Source organism: Heloderma suspectum, chromosome 9, assembly GCF_057233095.1.
Source record: "Heloderma suspectum isolate Gila_16-S chromosome 9, 16-S_ref, whole genome shotgun sequence".
In the NCBI taxonomy this organism is placed as follows: domain Eukaryota; kingdom Metazoa; phylum Chordata; class Lepidosauria; order Squamata; family Helodermatidae; genus Heloderma; species Heloderma suspectum.
The window spans coordinates 25474239-25492209 of record NC_139466.1 but is presented as its reverse complement, the minus strand read 5'-3'; the positions used below and the strand labels follow the sequence as shown (position 1 = coordinate 25492209).

Below are 17971 nucleotides of genomic sequence, written 5' to 3'. Positions count from 1 at the left end.
GCATGGCCAAGGCTTGGCAGAATATGGGAACTGCAAGGGTGAGGCCCAGCTACAGTACCTCCCAGAGGAATTCATCCTTCTCCGCAACTACTAGAAAGAGAATGCAAAAGTAGGCAAATGTATGTATAATTTGTATAATTCATGTATGTCACAGAACTCAGCTGTGACAGGGACATTTTTTTTTTAATTAAATGCAGACTATATGCTGGATATAGCTCTGATCACTGTGGTAGAATATACTAGGTACTGGAATCACACTGAGTGGGTTGAAGAACCACATTAACACTGTAAATTAGAGCTTGATTTTCACCTTCTTTCTGTTATCCTAACACATAGTTTCTGCACTGATTAGTAGCCCCAAGATTATGAAAAAATCACCCACTTTCCTCTTTCATTCCACTGACTGAATGGCAAGTGAATCTGGTAGATCATGTGTGCACACACACATATATGGCTTTTTTTCCATCTCTCCCCCAAATGCTTAACTGACTCTTTACTCTCCTGCAGGAGATCCCAGAAATACAAAGGAGAAGGAATAGTTTTGTCACTTGCTCTTGAGTTTTTGCCGCCGTCCTTCGGACACCTTTGAAAATGGTAGTGTCAGAAGACTGGGTTCTTTTGGCCTGCTATGCCTCGTTATCCAGGATTTACAATGCTGCCTTTGTAGTTCTACTGCTGGCAGGATGCCCAAAATGCATTCTTCAAAAATCTTGCTACATGCTGAAATTCACTGTACTTTTAACAAACTTGGGACTTGCGGTTTCACTGCAAGCCTGTTTGTTTAACCTTGTTGGCTCTGTCAAGTCAAGAGCAAAACAAGAGGGCAAGGACACCCTTTCCCAATATAAATTATTATTTTTAAAATAATTACTTGAAATGCATTACAGAAAAAATGTATCTTTCTAGCCTTCTCCCTATTCCAATACACATGGAATCCTCCCCTTCCCCCTAAACGTGGTCCATAAGTCAGTTTCTTCACTGACAATGCAATCCTAAGCATGTCTACTTAAAATTAAGTCCCACTGAGTTCAACGGGACTAACTCTTAGGTAAGTGTATATAGGGTTGCCGTCTGAATCTTGCCCATAAGCTTATCCCTTTCAGCAAACTCTGACCCTTCAGTGAACCTGTGACCCAGTTTGCACATAACTCTAACCCATAGTTTATTTAACCCGTGGTTAACCCACGGTTTGTTGCCCTACACTGGGCTTGCCTGGCAGATGATCGAACAATCCACAGTTCGTTTGCACAATCCCTGGGTAGTTTGTTTCCCCACTCTTTCACCTGCTCCCTTCCTGGATCCCAAATGCCTTTGTGACCCTGTAGTACTAGCATACAGAGCAGCTGTTGTTTTTTCACTGCTCTTGCCTGCCGCCTCAGTAGCCTAGTGAAACAACCCATGAACCTCCCACAGTTCTGGGTTTGCACATAATGTCAACCCATAGTTAGACAACCCAGAGATAACAACTTTATAACAAATTATGGGTTCTCTTTCTAGGTTGTTCGTAGTTATTAAACCATAATTTCTTAGTGCATCTGGGTTCACACAATACAACCCAGAATTCCACAATCCATGGGTTAAATAAACCATGGGTTAGGATTATGTGTGAACCAGGTCATTCTTTGATCATTGGTATGACCATTATATAAGCGATATAATACATCTTACTATCTGAAGAGGAGATGGTGGAATAAGACCATGAAGCCTAGAGTCTAAAACTATTTAACTCAGGGGTATGCAGACTTTAGGCTTGAGAGAGCTACTTCGTTGTTGTTTTTTACTAGAACCCCGAGATCAATCAATCAGAGCCTGAACCCAGGGACTTGTGTCAAATATCAGAACTGAATGGAGCTCACAGTTGCTCCACACAAAAAATCCACTTACGCCAAGCTTTCTTCATTTCAGAAGTATAATTTAAGGTAGTGGGGCGAATCATATTGTTAAATAATCCAGAGTCAGAAACCCTTGCTGATCTACTGAGAAACACACAGAGATCTACTAGTAGATCCAAATCTATCTTCTGCCCCCCCCCCGCTCCAGATCTAACTACATCACTAGGAGGTACCCCATTTGTCACAGTGCCTTCCCAGGAGGTCCCAACCAGCACCAACACTATTATCCTTCTGATGCCAAGCAAAGATGCTCTCCTTGTTCAAGAATTTTTAATGCATTGCTTTAACATAGTGTAACATTTTTCTTGGATGTCTGTATCTATCTTGTTTTTATAGACTATCCTGAAAGCCAGTATAGAATTCTTTTGTACAAATCAGGGTTAGGCAACCTGCAAACCCACCACATGATGTTGGATTACAACTCCCATCATCTTTGATCATTGGCCATGCTGGCTGAGGATGCTGGGAGTTGGAGTCCAGCAACATCTGGAGGGCCACAACTTGCCTACATCTGATAGAAATAAATAAAATAGGGTGGTGGTGGGGACACTTATGCCTTGTTAAACCATGTCCTCTAACTTGGTAGCCCTGTGTCAAATCCCCAAGACTTGAGGGCTATGCTCAGAGGCACTCTGCCACTCTTGTGTACTAGGGCTGAGCCCTGCAATTAAAAAAAAAGGTACAAATTGTGTCTCAAGGTCTGTGCTTATAATACATTAATGGAGAAACCACTTGCATGGAGTCTGGAAACTCTGCTAAAGATTTTTAGAACCTTTAAATGTATATATACACACATGTCTCTAAAGTACGTGTTCATGTTTATATATTACATACAACAATATATACAAATAGATATTATATATATAGACATATAACATCCCACTCCCCAAACACTGACATTTCAGCATGTAGCATATGCTAGCAACGTTGCAAGATCCAGTTTCCAAGGACCTCTGTGCACAGCCCTCAATGGACTGTGGATATTTTGGAAATGTTGATATTAATCCACAGATATTAACGTATTCTGGCCTAGATACAGATAGGACCAGGCATACTGGATAACACTGAAATCTCATCATACCAATAGAGAAATGGGCTCTCTCAGAATGTTAATTTTTATATTGTGAATCTCTAAGACCTCATTTGCTTTATCACCACAGCCCACTGTGGCTTATTTAAGTCATGATGGGTTGCAGTAAGTGCTGGGCAGTTTTTTTAATATTCAAGCTGTGACTGTGGCTTGTTGTGTCATCTGAACCTGACGGGGGTGGGTTGTCTGAGGGTTAAACAACCCTTGCACAACCCCCCACCAGGTTTAACCTGCGGTTCTGGCTTGAATATTCAAAATGGCTGCCCACATGCACTGGAGTCCACCATGGCTTAAGTAAGCCATGGTGGGCTGTTTGATTGTGTGAACCGCCCCTAGGTTTTCCAAAAACACACACACCAAAAATGTTTCTAGACTTTAGGCTGCAAATGTAAGCTTGGAAGTATGTTTGGGCAATGTCTGGTAAAATAATCTCAAGCCAAAGGGAGGAACGAGCAACATGTACAGCAGTCAGAAGATAAGAAATGTATAGTGCCTGGCATGTTCAATGAAATCATGATGTAAGGGGTGGGCTTGCTTCAGGCAGGAAGTAGAAAGAAACCAGATTGCACGGTGTCTTGGGGTGGGAAAATGAACAGAGAGAGTATATAGTGATGAACAATGTTTAGAAAGGGAATTTCGGAGAGAGACTGTAACTCAGGCGTAGAGCCCCTGCTTTGCATGCAGAAGGTCCCATGTTCAATCCCTGGCATCTTCAGTTAAAATGACCCAGTTGTGAAAGACCCAGCTCTGCCTAGCATCCTGGAGTGCCACTGCCAGTCAGAGTTGACAATACTGGGCTAGATAGAGAAGTATTCCCACCTGGCATAAAGCAGTTTTCTATGGCCAATATCCAGTGCTGCCCATGGACCCACCACCAGTGCAATGGGAAGCAAGCACTTCATAAAGCAGCTGGAAACAAGCCAAAACTCTTGTTTCTAAGAACATAAGAAAAGCCCTGCTGGATCAGACCAGGTCCATCTAGTCCAACATTCTGTTCGCACAGTGGCCAACCAGCTGCCCATGGGAAACCCACAATCAGGATATGAGTGCAAAAGCACCCTCCTGCCCATGTTCCCCAGCAACTGGTATACGTAGGCATACTGCCTTTGATGCTGGAGGGGGCATATAGCCATCAGGACTAGTACCGATTGATAGCCTTCTCCTCCAAGAATTTGTCTAACCCCCTTTTAAAGCCATCCAAATTGGTGGCCATCACTACATCCTGTGGTGGCAAATTCCATAGTTTATGCACTGTGTGAAGAAGTCTTTCCTTTTATCTATCCTGAATCTCCCACCAATCAGCTTCATGGGATGACCCCCATTGGGTTCTAGTATTACGAGAGAGGGAGAAAAATGCCTCCCTATCCACTTTCTTCACACCATGCATAATTCTGTACACCTCTCTCCCCTTACTTGCCTTTTTTCCAAGCTAAACAATGGAACAGAACAAGTAACCTGTCTGCTAACCTGTCCCATTCCAGAAACGAGCATTTTAGGTCATTTCCAGTATTGCTCTAGGAAGCGCTACTTTCCTGTTTTGCTGGCTGTAGGTCCTACTGGTCTAACACAATCAGCAGAGGCACAGGGGCAGCATCCAATATTGCCCTATGTTCCTAATATTTGGTATTACTTTGCACATTAGTATAAAGCACCCAATAAAACTTCATGTGTCAAATGAAATGGGCTCTGGCGCATAAAAGCTTCTGCCACAATACATCTGTTTTAGTTTTATTGGGTGCCTTAAACTAATGTGAGAACTAGTCTGAAATATTCCATTGATTGATGTTTTTTAACCATCACCTTTCCCCCCTACTGTCAAAGAGTGTATTTACATTTCCTGCCTGAAATTCTCCTACTCCTGACAACTTGAACATTGTTATTTGCTACTGTACATCCAAGTTAACACCGATGCTGGTTAAATATTGATCCTTTGTAAAAACAAAGAACAATCAAAATGTTATTGTGATGATACCGGCTTGCCCATGCTTGGAAAAGACATCTGTGTAGCTCAAAGGCTTGCCTGGAGCATTTTGAACACTAGTTGGTGCAATGGGGCCAGTCTGGAGGCTAAGATAACTATTGCAGAGACACTGATCAGTTTTTCATATCAAAAAGCCCAACTCAAATTCTCCTGGTATGGAAGGCAGTCCAAACAGGGGCATCATTTAGGCAGGAGGAGGGAGGAGCTCACCTGTAGTTCAGATCATGTGTGTTTATGTTCCTGTATCTCTGGCCAGCTTACCAGTTTTATGCACTGAGTGACAATTGTTACAAATTCCAGAGGAACAAATTCCAGTTTACAGCAAGCACAACAGTCTTGTGATACCTTAAAGACTAAGGGTAAAATCCAACGTAAGTCCTGCTTAGAGTAGACCCACTGAAATAATGAGACTCGAGTGAGTCATGAGTAACTTAAGCCCTATTCATTTCAATGGGTCTACTCTAAGTAGGACTTACAGTGGGTTTTATCCTGACACATTCATTATGGCATAAGCGGCCTTTCCCAACCTGGTGCAATCCAGATGTTTTGGACTTCAACTCCCACCAGGCCCAGCCAGCACGGCCAATTGCCAGGAATGCTGGGAGTTGTATTCCAAAACATCTGGAGGGCCCCAAGGTAGGGAAGGCTGGCTTCCAGTAGACTTCATCAGATGGAATTACAAAAGAACTCAAAGATGCCTACATAAGAGGTATTTACGCCACAATCACAAATCCCTTTACTCAAAAGTAAAGGATGCCTGCTTCGCCCACGTGAATGTTGCTGTAATATTATGAGGTATTAAAAAGCAGCCACAACAAATGTGTTTATTATTTACTGCTTTTTTCTTCATGATCCATTTATAGAACGGCAGCAACAGCAAAAAGCAGTGGACATTAAAAATGCTCGTTGTGGTTCCTTATTAATACCTTGTCAAAACTCTACCAACAGTTAATAGAGGTCAGTTCTCCTTTATTTTTAAGCAAAGGGCTTTCCAAGTTTGGTGTGCAGACTTATAGGGACATTGGCCAGTTGTGCTGGTTTGGGTTGAAGTCAGAGAGGGCCTTTAAACCTTGCTTGGATTGTCTTTCCTCAAATTGCTCCACCATCACCCCGAATCCACCCCCCCTTCACTTTGGTCTCCTTCTTCTATCTCTCTTTTTGCCTTGTTGCCCCCTCGTCTATGGGAGGGCAGATGACCACACAAACTCACCCAACTCAGAACCTGTTGGGCATACCACTCCCTTCTAAAACAGGTGTAGGGAACATGAGGTCCTCCAGATGTTGTGGGAGTACAAACCTCATCATTGCTGAACATGGACCATGCTGGCTAGGGCTGATGTCCAACAACATTTTTGTTGTTGGACATCAGCCAATATTTTTGAGTCCAACAACATTTTTTTTGGGGGGGGGGGCACAGATTCCTCACCCCTGTTGCAGAAGCTCCCGAATTCCTATGTTAATTTCCAGCCCCTTTGTCTTAATAACCCTTGACATTTCATTTGCCGTTTTCTCTCTCCTAGAGGAAGGTATCAAAAGGGTGTTGCCTGACAATGTTTTCCCAAGATCTCTTTGTTGTTGCTGTATCAGAAGATATGAAGTAAAGTTAGGGCCTCCATTCCACCCCCACCTCTCCATCTCCCTCGATCAAGATGATCACTTTGCACATTACAGATTTGAGAGATTGGGGGGGGGGGATGAAGAGCGCGGAGGTTATTGTTCAACAGCATCCACAGGCAGAAAATAAAAGGGGGGCTTTGTTAACCTTAAGAAGTCTTAACAGCTCAGGCGGCTCCCCCCCCCCCAACAGATTAACTCGCCTCCCCCTTTGGAATGTGTCAGTATCAGGCTGAAAACCCATCACTGTAAAACAGCCTCTCATCAAGGGGGAAATTCTCAACAACCACAAAAAATGGGGGCGGGGAGAGAATGGAAAGGACAAAGATGGGCCTTCTTGGGGAGGGGGCACTTCAAGGGGGGGAGAGTCCTCCCCTCCCGTTGAGGAAGGACACAGAGGCGCAAGCACACGCTCATGGAGAGGTGATGGGGATGGAAGATGCGCTCGGAATTCTGGCTCAACCTTGGTGGTTCGTTCTTGCCGTCTGCAAGCCACGCATCGGTGGGCCTACCTTGGTTTTCCTTCTGGTGGGGAGAGCGCTGCCGCGGGCTGCCCGGATCAGCAAAAGGGCGCCGCGTCCCCCCGTGCCGAAGAAGCATGCTGAGGTCTGGGGGGAGATCGCATCTCCGCTAGATCGGGAGGAGGAGCGGGGAGGAGATCCAGCAGGTCGCTTTGGCTGGCCTCTGGCGGCAGCGTCTGCAAAAGCGAGAATGCTCCTGGACCAGGAGAGAGAAGAGGAGATGGGTCTCAAACGCGCCCTTACACGTACAGCAAGCGAGAAAACAAGAGAGACGCGCCCGGCGAAGAGGAGGAGGGACCGACCTCTGCCGTCGTGGATCGGCCCCCTGCGTCCCCCGCCCGGAGGCGCCCCCCCCTCTCGGAAGCTGGCGGAGCTTCCTTGGCTTAGGGGGTCAGAAACGAGGCGCCCCCACTGCCGCTATTCACACGTTACCTACTGGCTAGTAGGAGCAGAGTTGCCGACTTCCACCCCGAGGAGGCCTGCTGGGTCTTTAATCACAGAGTGAAATTCAACAGGTAGCGATGGTCCCCTCCCCATCATCCCATGATTTGCACGCCAGGAGGCAGTGCTTCACCTGCTGAGCTTCTGTTCCGCACAGTGCCGTTCAAAAAAGCACAGGAGCCCTGCTCGGGGGAAAAGTTGGCAACAGTTAGGGCCCTAGCCAAAAATGTGGTGGTGGTTCAAGGCTGCCGAAGGAATACAATTTAAAAAGAGGGCTAGCGCTTAAGTATCCCAGTACCTTTACACTCATTGGACAAAACCCTGAAAAGGCAGGAACAAATTTGCTCCCGAATGAGCAGTTGGGTAGAATTCTGCCACCATATTTTTCGTGCAATAAAATGGCAAGGGAGCCTTATTATTTTCAAATGAAAGTTGAATATGGAGGAAAAGAGGCTGGGATGTCCCAGAGGGGATGGGGCTTGTGCTTATGACCCTGCCATCCTTTTGGAACAGACGCTGGAGTTTTGGGTGGGGTTGGGTAATTTTGTTGCATTCATGATCGGTGGGTCTGTCTCCAGTCAGGCAAAGGCCAGAGTGTGTGGCATGTGCATTTCATTAAGAAGGCACCAGTGTTTGCAACCTGGAGGCAGTACTGGGTGGACAGTGGTTAGATGGTGCCACACCTACTAGAACATGTTCCATCCCATTTAAACGCTCAGCCATGTTAATCAACAATGGCAATTAGAGTAAATTAGAATAATTTTTTTTTTAAAAAAAAAGCAGGGTTGGGAAACTTGTAGCCCAGCAAGATCTAGAGGGACACAACTCCCATCAGCCCTACCCAGCATAGCCAATAAGGAATTATGGGAAATTGCAGTCCAGCAGCAGCTGAAGGGACACAGGTCTCCCCCTATTTGAAAGCATGAAGGGGGGCTCTGGCTGTATACTGAGAGCATTTCCTCACCCCTGGTTAATCATTGCATGTCCCCAGCTGGAATTAAGGGGCAGATGATTTAGCTTCTTCCCAAACTCTATTAGTTTGTATTCAGAAACGCAACATTATGGAAGGGGTTAGGACAGGGTATTTTTAAGGAGCCTTGCCGCTTAATAAAACTTGTATAAAGGTGTAGTATAGATGCACATTCAGTCTCTCTCCACACCTTTCTACTTCTATATGTGTTTTTTTAAATGCTGCGGTGTCACTGAGTGACCCTCCTTAAGTGAGACCGCTGAAAACCTATAGCCTAATCTATGTCAAAAGAGCATTACGGTGCAGAAAAAATGATCAAATTCATAATATGTGAACAGGACTTTTGGTTTCCTTACCCCACAAATAACAGAAGTTCCTAAAGACCCGGAAATAAGCGCTTGTAGAAACACATAGTCTCATGCAGAGGCACTAATGCTACCCTAAATGCCTGTAACAAGATCTGACTGTAAAGGTGCAAAGCCCCAGTTTGGGAAGGATCAGAACAGACTGGTCAGTGCAAAAAAATTAGTTCAGGAAAGTCTTGCTCTTTTTTCCTTCTTTCCCCCCAAAGGTGAGAGATAGTGTTTGAAAATGTTGTGCTAAGCCCACAGCAACAAATAAATATTAGGACCCCTACATTTGTTTGAAGGGCCGCGGTGGCTTAGTGGTTAAGACACTGAACTGCAGACTGGAAGGTCGGCAGGTCGGCAGGTCAGCAGTTCGAGACCCGAGTGCTGCCTGACGGAGTGAGCTCCCGGCTTCAGTCCCAGCTTCTGCCAACCTAGCAGTTCGAAAGCAAGAAATTGCAAGTAGATAAATAGGTACCACCTCGGCGGGAAAGGTGACAGCGTTCCGTGCACCTCGGTGTTCAGTCATGCCGGCCACATGACCACGGAAGCGTCTTTGGACAGTGCTGGCTCTTCGGCTTAGAAACGGGGATGAGCACCGCACCCTAGAGTCGGACACGACTGGTTGGGGACACCTTTACCTTTACGTTTGTTTAAATTGATTAAAAACCTTTTGATCAACCAAAATGGTCTCCCCGATTGATCCGGCAACCCATGTTTTATTAAAAAAAATAAATTCTTCTAAAAATTGCAGACAGCAGGCACTATCTTAGGAAGAGGCATTCTGTCTACTCTCTCACACACAGGTGTGCTTGCTACGATCCAAATATGTATCAGTTAAAAATGAAGTATGTTCCCCTGTCCAAACCTTTGTTTTATTCATCTGTAAGCATATACAGATTTTATGCAATAAAAACTCAAAGTATTGGTATAAGAGTTAACTGGGTGACACCCCCACCCTCTTGGAAATATTGTAAACAGCTTACAAGTTAGGATAAAAAATTAATTATGTAAAATTAACAACACAAAAACAGCTGCCTGCCCTCCTCCCTGAATGTGTTGCTTTTAATTCCATGACAGCAGGCAGAAGATGTTATGCAACAACAACAAAAATTGGTGTCCTGGAAAATCATATTTAAACCAAGACATTGTGCAGCATTTCACATGCTTCTTCCCACTTGCATGCTGCAATAGACCATGTATGAAAGAAACAATAGTAGTACTACCCCCCCCCCACACACAAGTAGAAATCCTATAGGCACAACTGAAAAAAAACACCTCACAGTTGGAATAGTACACTTTAGCTCCCAATAAATCAGAACCACCCCCATAAATAGGTTGGAAGAGAACCAGCAGCATGTTAGAGGGTGGAAGGTGCTAAAAGGCCTAGCCATATCCAAAGATTTAGAAGATTTATATCCCATCTTTAGATCATATAATGTGACGGTGACTTATCAAGTAGATTACAATTACTTACACAGACACACACAGTTTCAAATGAGTTCTCCCAGATGGGTAGGGCTCAGGGTGCACAAATAAACATCAATGGCTGAGCTGGGTATTATAGGCTTTTTTCAGTCTAAACTTGCATAGGATTGCACTCAAAGGAATTTTAATCTGACACAGGTACACAGGTTGGGTTCACACAACACACTAACCCACAGTGATTGAGTGTGGGTTGTTGAACCATGAGTTAGTGTGTTGTCCAAACCCAGGACATTTTCTGCAGGGTGGCTTGCTGACCACCCTGAACAACCCAACAACAAACCATGGATTCTCAAGGTGGCTTGTTCCAGAAAGATAAGCCACACTGCATGGTTAACAGTCAAAAGGATCAGATGAAGAACAGGCAAAAGCAGCCACAGCTACTTTTAAACACTCAAAGCAAGAGACAAGTAGGAACAACACACATTCTCTGGGCTGCAACCTCCGACCCTGTCACCCACAGATTCTAGCAAACGCCTACTCATTCAGAAGTACAAATGACATTTTAAAGCTATTCTGTAGCGCAAGAGGGACTCTGTACAGAAAAATTCATAGGAAGCTGGTCAGAGTCAGACCTTTTGTTCATCAAGCCCAGTATTGTCAGCGGCTCTCCAGGATCCCAGGCAGACAGGAGTCTTTCCCATCATGTGCTGCTCCATCCTTTTAACTGGAGACATCCAAGATTGAATCTGGGACCTTCTGTGTCCAATGATATGGTATGCTCTCTCCCACACATAGAAAACTAGCTTATGAGGCTAGGCATCAGACTATTGCCTTAACATGTTAGTTTTCTGTATGTAGGGGGATTTGTATGTATGGAGGAGTATTCAACCATATGACCCCCATGCCTGCAGTGGCAGACACTAGGCCCAGGATGACCACCTCATGCACTGTTTGAGAGATCCAATCCTTAGTCTGGGATTGCTTTGAATGCCAAACTGAGGCTGAGCACTGCACAAGAAACGTTTACAGAGTGGATAGCTCAAAGTGACATATGAAGATAAGGCCAAGCCACAAGCTGCAAAAGGAAGGAAACAAAACATTAAAGACCAGGACTTTTTTCCCAAAATCAACCCAGAGTTACTATCAATCTGAACTGGGGCTTAAGACATTTCCTTTGGTCCATTGCAAGTGAATAAGAGAGCTTGGGAAGCCATCCACTGGCAGGCTTTACTTAAGCAGTTGAGTTTTCCGAGTGGCTCCAGCTGCACCCCCTTCTAAATCTGCAGCTCCTGATTTATTCACGGCATTAGGCATGCAAAACACAAGCACGAGGAAGTAGGCCAACATGAGAAGGAGCCAGAACACACAGCAAGCAGTTTTGCTGTTCCAGCAGAAGGGGGAGGGGCGGGGGACAGCAAAAGATGCTGTTAAACCTTTAAATGACAAGGAAATTGGAAAGGCCAGTGCAAGAGGTAGAGGCCACACTCCTGTAAGATAAAAGATGAGAAGAGGCACCTTTTCCCTCCCCACAAAGAAAAGACGAAAGGAAGCTACTAATTAACAGACGGGAAGCCTAACATGGCTTAGGAAGCAGTTTGTAGATGCCTTTGGGCAGAGTGAAACCACTTCCCAGCGGCACTGTGTATATGCTGAAAATGGGAAAAGGAAATGGCTGTCCTACAGATTACAGGAGTGGGGTCTGATCCTGCAGACGTTGCTGCTGCACATCCTCCACAAAACCCACAGAAACAAATGGTAGAAGTGCAACAGTTCTGCTTGCTGGGAAGCGTCCTGCATCTTCGATTCAATACCTCAGCTGCCACCTCTGAAACGACAGCAGCTTAAGGATCCAGTTGTGAAGTGACAAACTGGCCGGTATGTGCAGTCGCTTCTCTAACTCTAAAAGCCTTTGTTTTTTCAGAAACAGAATGAGGCGAACAGCTGCTGGTGCCTTCCTGATTGCAATATGACCGCCCCCCTCCAAATTAAATACTAGGAGGCAAGGAACATAAGAACTGCATCTGCACAACTTCCAGTGATGTGTGCTGGGTTATCAGCATCTATTATGTGTGGGTGAAAGCATGTGTTTGATTATATGCTGCTCCTGTATTGCTGGGGACCAGAACATGCTGCTCTTCCCTCAGGGCTGCTCAGCTTTGGTCCCTCTTGCCAGGCCCAAAACCCAGCCTATGTGGCAGGGAGAGCCAAACTCCATGCCCATGAGCCAAATCAACAGGTTAGGCAAACATGAGCAACACTATATGAAATAAAGGATCTGACCACTCCATTCTGAGCCACATATTGGGCAATTTATAGAATTTGGAATTGCAGGGAGGAAAGTGAAAACACAAGTTATGGGGAAGCATGAAGAGATGAAGGCAAGAGGGCCATTCAGGAGAGAAAGGCTACACCTCCACAAACACTGGAATATTTTGAGTCTTGCTAGCTGTTTCAGGCATTTTGCCAAATACCATGAGGACTAGAAACTTCTTTTGTAAAAGAAAATAGTATCCTCTAGAATCCAAATCATCTGTTTGGTACTGATTTCTCTTTTTTGTTCATGCCTGCCAGTTAACTGCCACTGCTGCTGTTTTTAGTTTCTTCTGGTTTATGTAATGTTTCCATCATCAATTTATTTGTATTCCTTTGCAAGCCATAGTGGGGGTTTAAATGTACAACCCCCCTAATAGAATTCAGCATAAGCAAAGCCACTACCCCCAATTACATAGGGAAAAAAAGAAATGCGAGAGAACAGCTAATCAGGACCGATGTAATTTTAAGATCAGAACACTATGTTTCACAGTACCTGCAATCTAGATCCATGGACAGCTACAGCCTTTACTGGTGCTTGCAGGAGCCAGATATTAACATGGGATATGAAGTAGATAGCATTGGCTTCTTGCTCTTATTACATATATGTTGTAGGGGTGGGAAGGGTAACTGCTTTTGTCCTAGATTCTTGCCAGGTCTGTGGCTGTATGCAACAGCACTGAGGTAGAGGTGTGCAAAGCCAGCGATAGTCAACAATATGCAGCTGTCAATATAAGACTTTTAGGCTTCATCTCTGAACATGGTCTCCATCAACTCGAAGATTTTTTTTTTGTAAGGACACAACACAACAGGCTTACACAGAGGTTTAAGGTTTCTTCTGATGCTGTTACCTTACATATTTAAGAAATGAAATTCAAGTTAGGATAGCTTAAAAGAAAGACATGCTAGTGTGAAAATTAAGGAGTCAAAAGAAACCATCAGATTCTGCAGGTATACTTTGTAACCTCAGAGGGAATAACTAAAAGAGATACAGCATGTAATCTAATCTTGGTCTTAATACAGTAAAAATCAGAAAGCATATAAATTACAGAACACATTGAGTTGTATAAATATCTATTATACAGTTATATACATAGGTACAAAATACACCGGAAAGACCTGCATTTAGCCAACCATTGCAACAGCCGCAGGGTCTTTGTGGTATCAATAAAGCATGAAATTCATCAACAGGGTGTTTTAACTCATGCAGACCACTACTAGTTGTGGTAGAGAGATAATATTGTTTCTATCCAAAGTATGAGAATTCTTTGTCACTATCGTTCCCACCCTTCGTAATATTTCCAGTAATGAACTGAAACAGTTGTCCTCATTTCCCAGGATGGAGAAAGGACAGTGGCTTTTAGGTAGGCACCGCTTCTGTCGTAGGTGCACACATTTTTATTCTTCGGTAAAAAAAAAAAAAAAAGCCATTTGCCAAAAGTTGAAAGATTCCATGGGGTAAAGACCAGCTTGGCAAGAACATCCAAACTTGCTGAATAAGGCAACCAGCTCCACCAGTGCTCTCCAGGCTTGGGTTGTCCATCAAGAGATGGAGGAACACTTCTCATAAATGGGAGCCCAATAGCATCTGACGTTTTAGCTTGGGTTGCCAGAACAGTGTGTAAGAATCAGTCTGTTTCCATTCCCTTGCTTGCTTTCATTTGAGAAGGCTGAGAAACACGATTGATACTACTTTCAATGAAGAGTTTCAGTCCTTGTAACTCTTGGGAGTAGAGATATTCCAGGTACCATTCCCACCTTCTCCCCTGCAGATAAAGCATTAGAGCTATTACATCTTTCCAGCTATAGAAGCTTCTTTGTTACACAATATCTTCTCAGTTGCTCTACCAGCTCTCCAGTACCTGAGTTTGCAAGCCAATCCGCACTGTGAAAGCATGCTAGCATGCTGTAACACAAACCTCATGGTGGGTAATACATCATTACTGTGCAGCTTCCATCTTACAAGTGATGCTCAACTGGTTCAAATATGACAGCTTCAATTAGCTTATAACAGGCATTCTTCTTTATAGCAGAGGATAGTCCAAAAAGGGACTGAAATATGCCTTCAGTTAGTACTGAATTCACCTATCACTTCAGTAAGATGTTTGTGTGTCAGAAGAGAGGCACAGTAGTAAAATTAAAGAGAAACCTTAGTAAAAATCCCTTAGTGCAGGTTGGCACCAGTGATGTGGGGCGGAAAATGTTCCTTTTCAAAAAATGCTGTTTCCCATAAAATTAGTAGCATAATGAATGGATACAGTAACATCCAAATTGGGCAGTTTCACCTCTTCCCATCCCCCTCCACCTCATGGTTCTCACAATACACATCTATTTATATGTAAATAAGGTGGGCTTGTAAACTGAAACACAGGAGTACACATAACCCAAACACACTCAATCAAATTCATATCTAATATCAGAATATTTTCCTTTTCAGCATTTTCCAGAAACCCCACATCACTGGTTGGTACTGTGCCCCCAGCATGCCAGCTACTCCCTTCTGAAATTTTATAATCCAAACAATACTGGGAACCAAGCAACAGAGACCCAATTAAGATTCTCTAGAAGCCAAGGAACCACTGCATCAGTTGCAAGGCTCCATTTGCAGGACAGGAATGGAAAATGTTCAGGCTGAGTACTTGCCACATCCAGAGATGTAGCACCAGCTGTTCTCCACTTAACATTTCTCTTCATGTGAAAGCATGTTGTGGACACAGATACGGCTTGGGAGCACAAAGAAGGTGCAAGTACCTCATCAACACAGAACATCAACTGTGTCTTCTCCCAGCCCTCCTCCCCTTTCTAGACTTAATTTGCTTCCCCCAAACCCAGCTCCAACTGACAAATGACAAAACAGCTTCCCCCCAAATTTAGCCCAGGCCCCTTTACCTGAATTAATTTGAAGTTTGGGATTTTGTCTTCTGAGTGTGCCTGAAGGGAAGGAGACAGATGTTAGAAATTAAGGGTCTCTGAGTTAATCCCTTTTGAAGAAAGGCCTTCAACTAGGGCAAATTGGCCAGTAAATTCTACAGACACATTCACTCTAGAAACAGCCTCAGAAACTAGTCAATGGAGGTAGAATGACACTACTGAAGCACTAACCCTCTTGTGCATAGCACCATAAGCGAAGCATTTTGGATCCTAATGGGGCAAAAATAGGTTTACAAAGTCTCAAGGTTGTGCCATGAAATCAAATCTCAGACCAAGTCATACGTCTATGAAAAAATATGAAGTTGACATTTTGCAGTGAGCCTGAATTAGCTTGGGTTGCTTCTAGAGAATAGTTCAACTCACTTTCAGCTCAACATGCGGAAGTCCACTGAAAAAAGAAACCTAACTAACTCATGCCAATGTCACCTGGAGAGAAAACGGCTCTGAGTTCAGGCACCTGTTAATCTGCTGCATGACAGCACCACCTGGTGAACTAAATAGCAAATTCCAGTCTAGCGTGCCTGCCAAAGGCAGAAGGCAACATCAGCAAGGATATGGCTCCTGGGAATTGCTGTAGCTTTTCCCTACTATAAAGCTCTTAAAAGATGCAGGATTTGGACCTGTAATCCTGATTGGACTAATACATAAATGCTACAGAAAGACCAGAAACATGCTAATCACCATTTCAGAGGCTGAGAGACTTCGCAAAGAAATTGCAGCAGGAATAAAACAAGGCAGAAGTTCTTGAACTGCATAGCAAACCTACTCAGGTTTTTTTTTTTAAGTAGCCAAATGTAGCAAAAGCAAAATAGACTTTTATTGTGGATCAAGATACAAGCAGATCAAAGAAAGAAGCCTGGTGGTAGTTGCCAAAGAAGGGGCACCAGGTAAGCTAAAGACTGTCTATGTTTCCTAGAAATGTCTACCAATAAAACAAATAATTGTATTTTTGTCCACTACTGCCTGCACTGTGTTGATCTGGTTGGCTGGGGGCAGGGCTTGCTGGCAGTTTGCCTCCTGGAGCTAAGGAGCTCAGTAACTGAAGACAAAGCAGTGGCTCGTGGCAACTCTCCTTACCAGCCATGGGAGGCTGGTCTTACATTCTGAAAGTCTCTAAGGAAAAGATCACCCTCCATATCAGCATAGGCCCAAATTAGTATAATCAGGGCTGTGTACACTCGGTGCTTAATAAAACACGAGTCCTGTGCCAAGGTAAACCAAATTCCACAAGATGAACTTCATGTTCTGCATACACTGTGCACGTTTACATGAATTCTCATTTCTCCAAGCCAGGAGGAAGGCACATGGACCTCAGGATGGCACCAATGCACCATCCACTGTAAGTTTTATTTGGCAACTCTTCTGGCTTCTACATTCCACGAGGCCTTGCCCAAGCACTCAAGCATGTTTTTCCAACCATAAAGGCTAGAAACACGCTTTTTTTTTAAAAGGCTGAAATGTTAAATGATGCATCACACATTGTAGTGTAGTCTTAGCTGTAAGCAGGAGAGTTGGCAAGCAGGAGAAGCTTTCCTTTTTGTTTCGGATCCCAAAATTGGGCCAGGATGAATAAGGAAGCACTCTGAGCCTCTGCTAGCTGCTGCCCAAGGCAAGGCAGTGAGCTTTCATAGCTAAATGGCGACTTGAACCCAGGTCCAACACTATTCCCTCCTGCACCACACATTCTCAGGAAACCCAAAACCAGCTTGAGGTTTTATGGCACAGTTGCAGCTAGGCCATGTTGTGCCAATGACTGGAGTACAACAGGAAACATTAAAGGCATCATGGTAACTAATGTTTAGCACACTCACAAAAGATTCAGCAGTCTTAAGAAGCACAGTACTAAGAGAAATAGGGATGATGCTACTCAAAAAATTATGTATGTATTTATTTCATTTCATTTCTATACTGACCAATAGCTGAAGCTCTGAGCGGTTCACAAAAATTAAAACCAAAAAGCGCAGGATAAAACAATATAAAATATAAAAGCATTAAAACCACAATATAACAATACAACCAGAATAAAACCTAGCAGCAATGCAGAGATTTAAAATACAGATTTAAAACACCAGAGCTAAAAGACTAGGAAGCTGAAATGCTAAAATGTTAAAACACTGGGAGAATAAAAAGGTCTTCACCTGGTGCCAGAAGGAGTACAATGTACAAAAAAACTACCAAGTCTTTTTCTTACCTGCTGCAAGAAGAGCATAGCATAGCCTGTCAGGGCAGGATGGTAAACTATGTTCAAGCCCTTCCTATATTCCTGCACCCTGGTCTTCTCTAGCACTTCTGGGTCCAAGTGAATCCCCTGAGGGTGGAAATCTTTCTGGAACACATTTGAGGTCCACAGGCACCCAACCATGGCCGTTATGTATTGGTTGTATTCTTGGCAAGTCCGGCTGCTGAACTTGAATTGCAGCATTGTCTGACAAGACACAGGAAGACA

The 17971-nt window shown here is 43.9% G+C and overlaps 2 protein-coding genes across 10 annotated transcripts in view; both read right to left on the bottom strand.

Moving 5' to 3' along the window:
* The window catches only part of DRP2 (dystrophin related protein 2), a 74921-nt gene extending 67571 nt beyond the window's left edge, over positions 1 to 7350 (bottom strand). Inside the window, exon 1 of the mRNA XM_084813323.1 lies at positions 7090 to 7350. The gene's annotated coding sequence lies outside the window, so the exon portion shown is untranslated. The remainder of the gene's footprint in view (positions 1 to 7089) is intronic.
* A 5694-nt stretch (positions 7351 to 13044) lies between these two features.
* The window catches only part of CENPI (centromere protein I), a 31380-nt gene continuing 26453 nt past the window's right edge, over positions 13045 to 17971 (bottom strand). For all 9 annotated transcript variants that reach the window (XM_084813856.1, XM_084813851.1, XM_084813857.1 and 6 more), the window contains 3 exons: positions 17717 to 17950; positions 15484 to 15525; positions 13045 to 14360 (listed from right to left, as the gene is read on the bottom strand). In XM_084813856.1, coding sequence (XP_084669982.1) covers positions 14223 to 14360; positions 15484 to 15525; positions 17717 to 17950 — 414 coding nt within the window. In that variant the 3' untranslated portion in view covers positions 13045 to 14222. The remainder of the gene's footprint in view (positions 14361 to 15483; positions 15526 to 17716; positions 17951 to 17971) is intronic.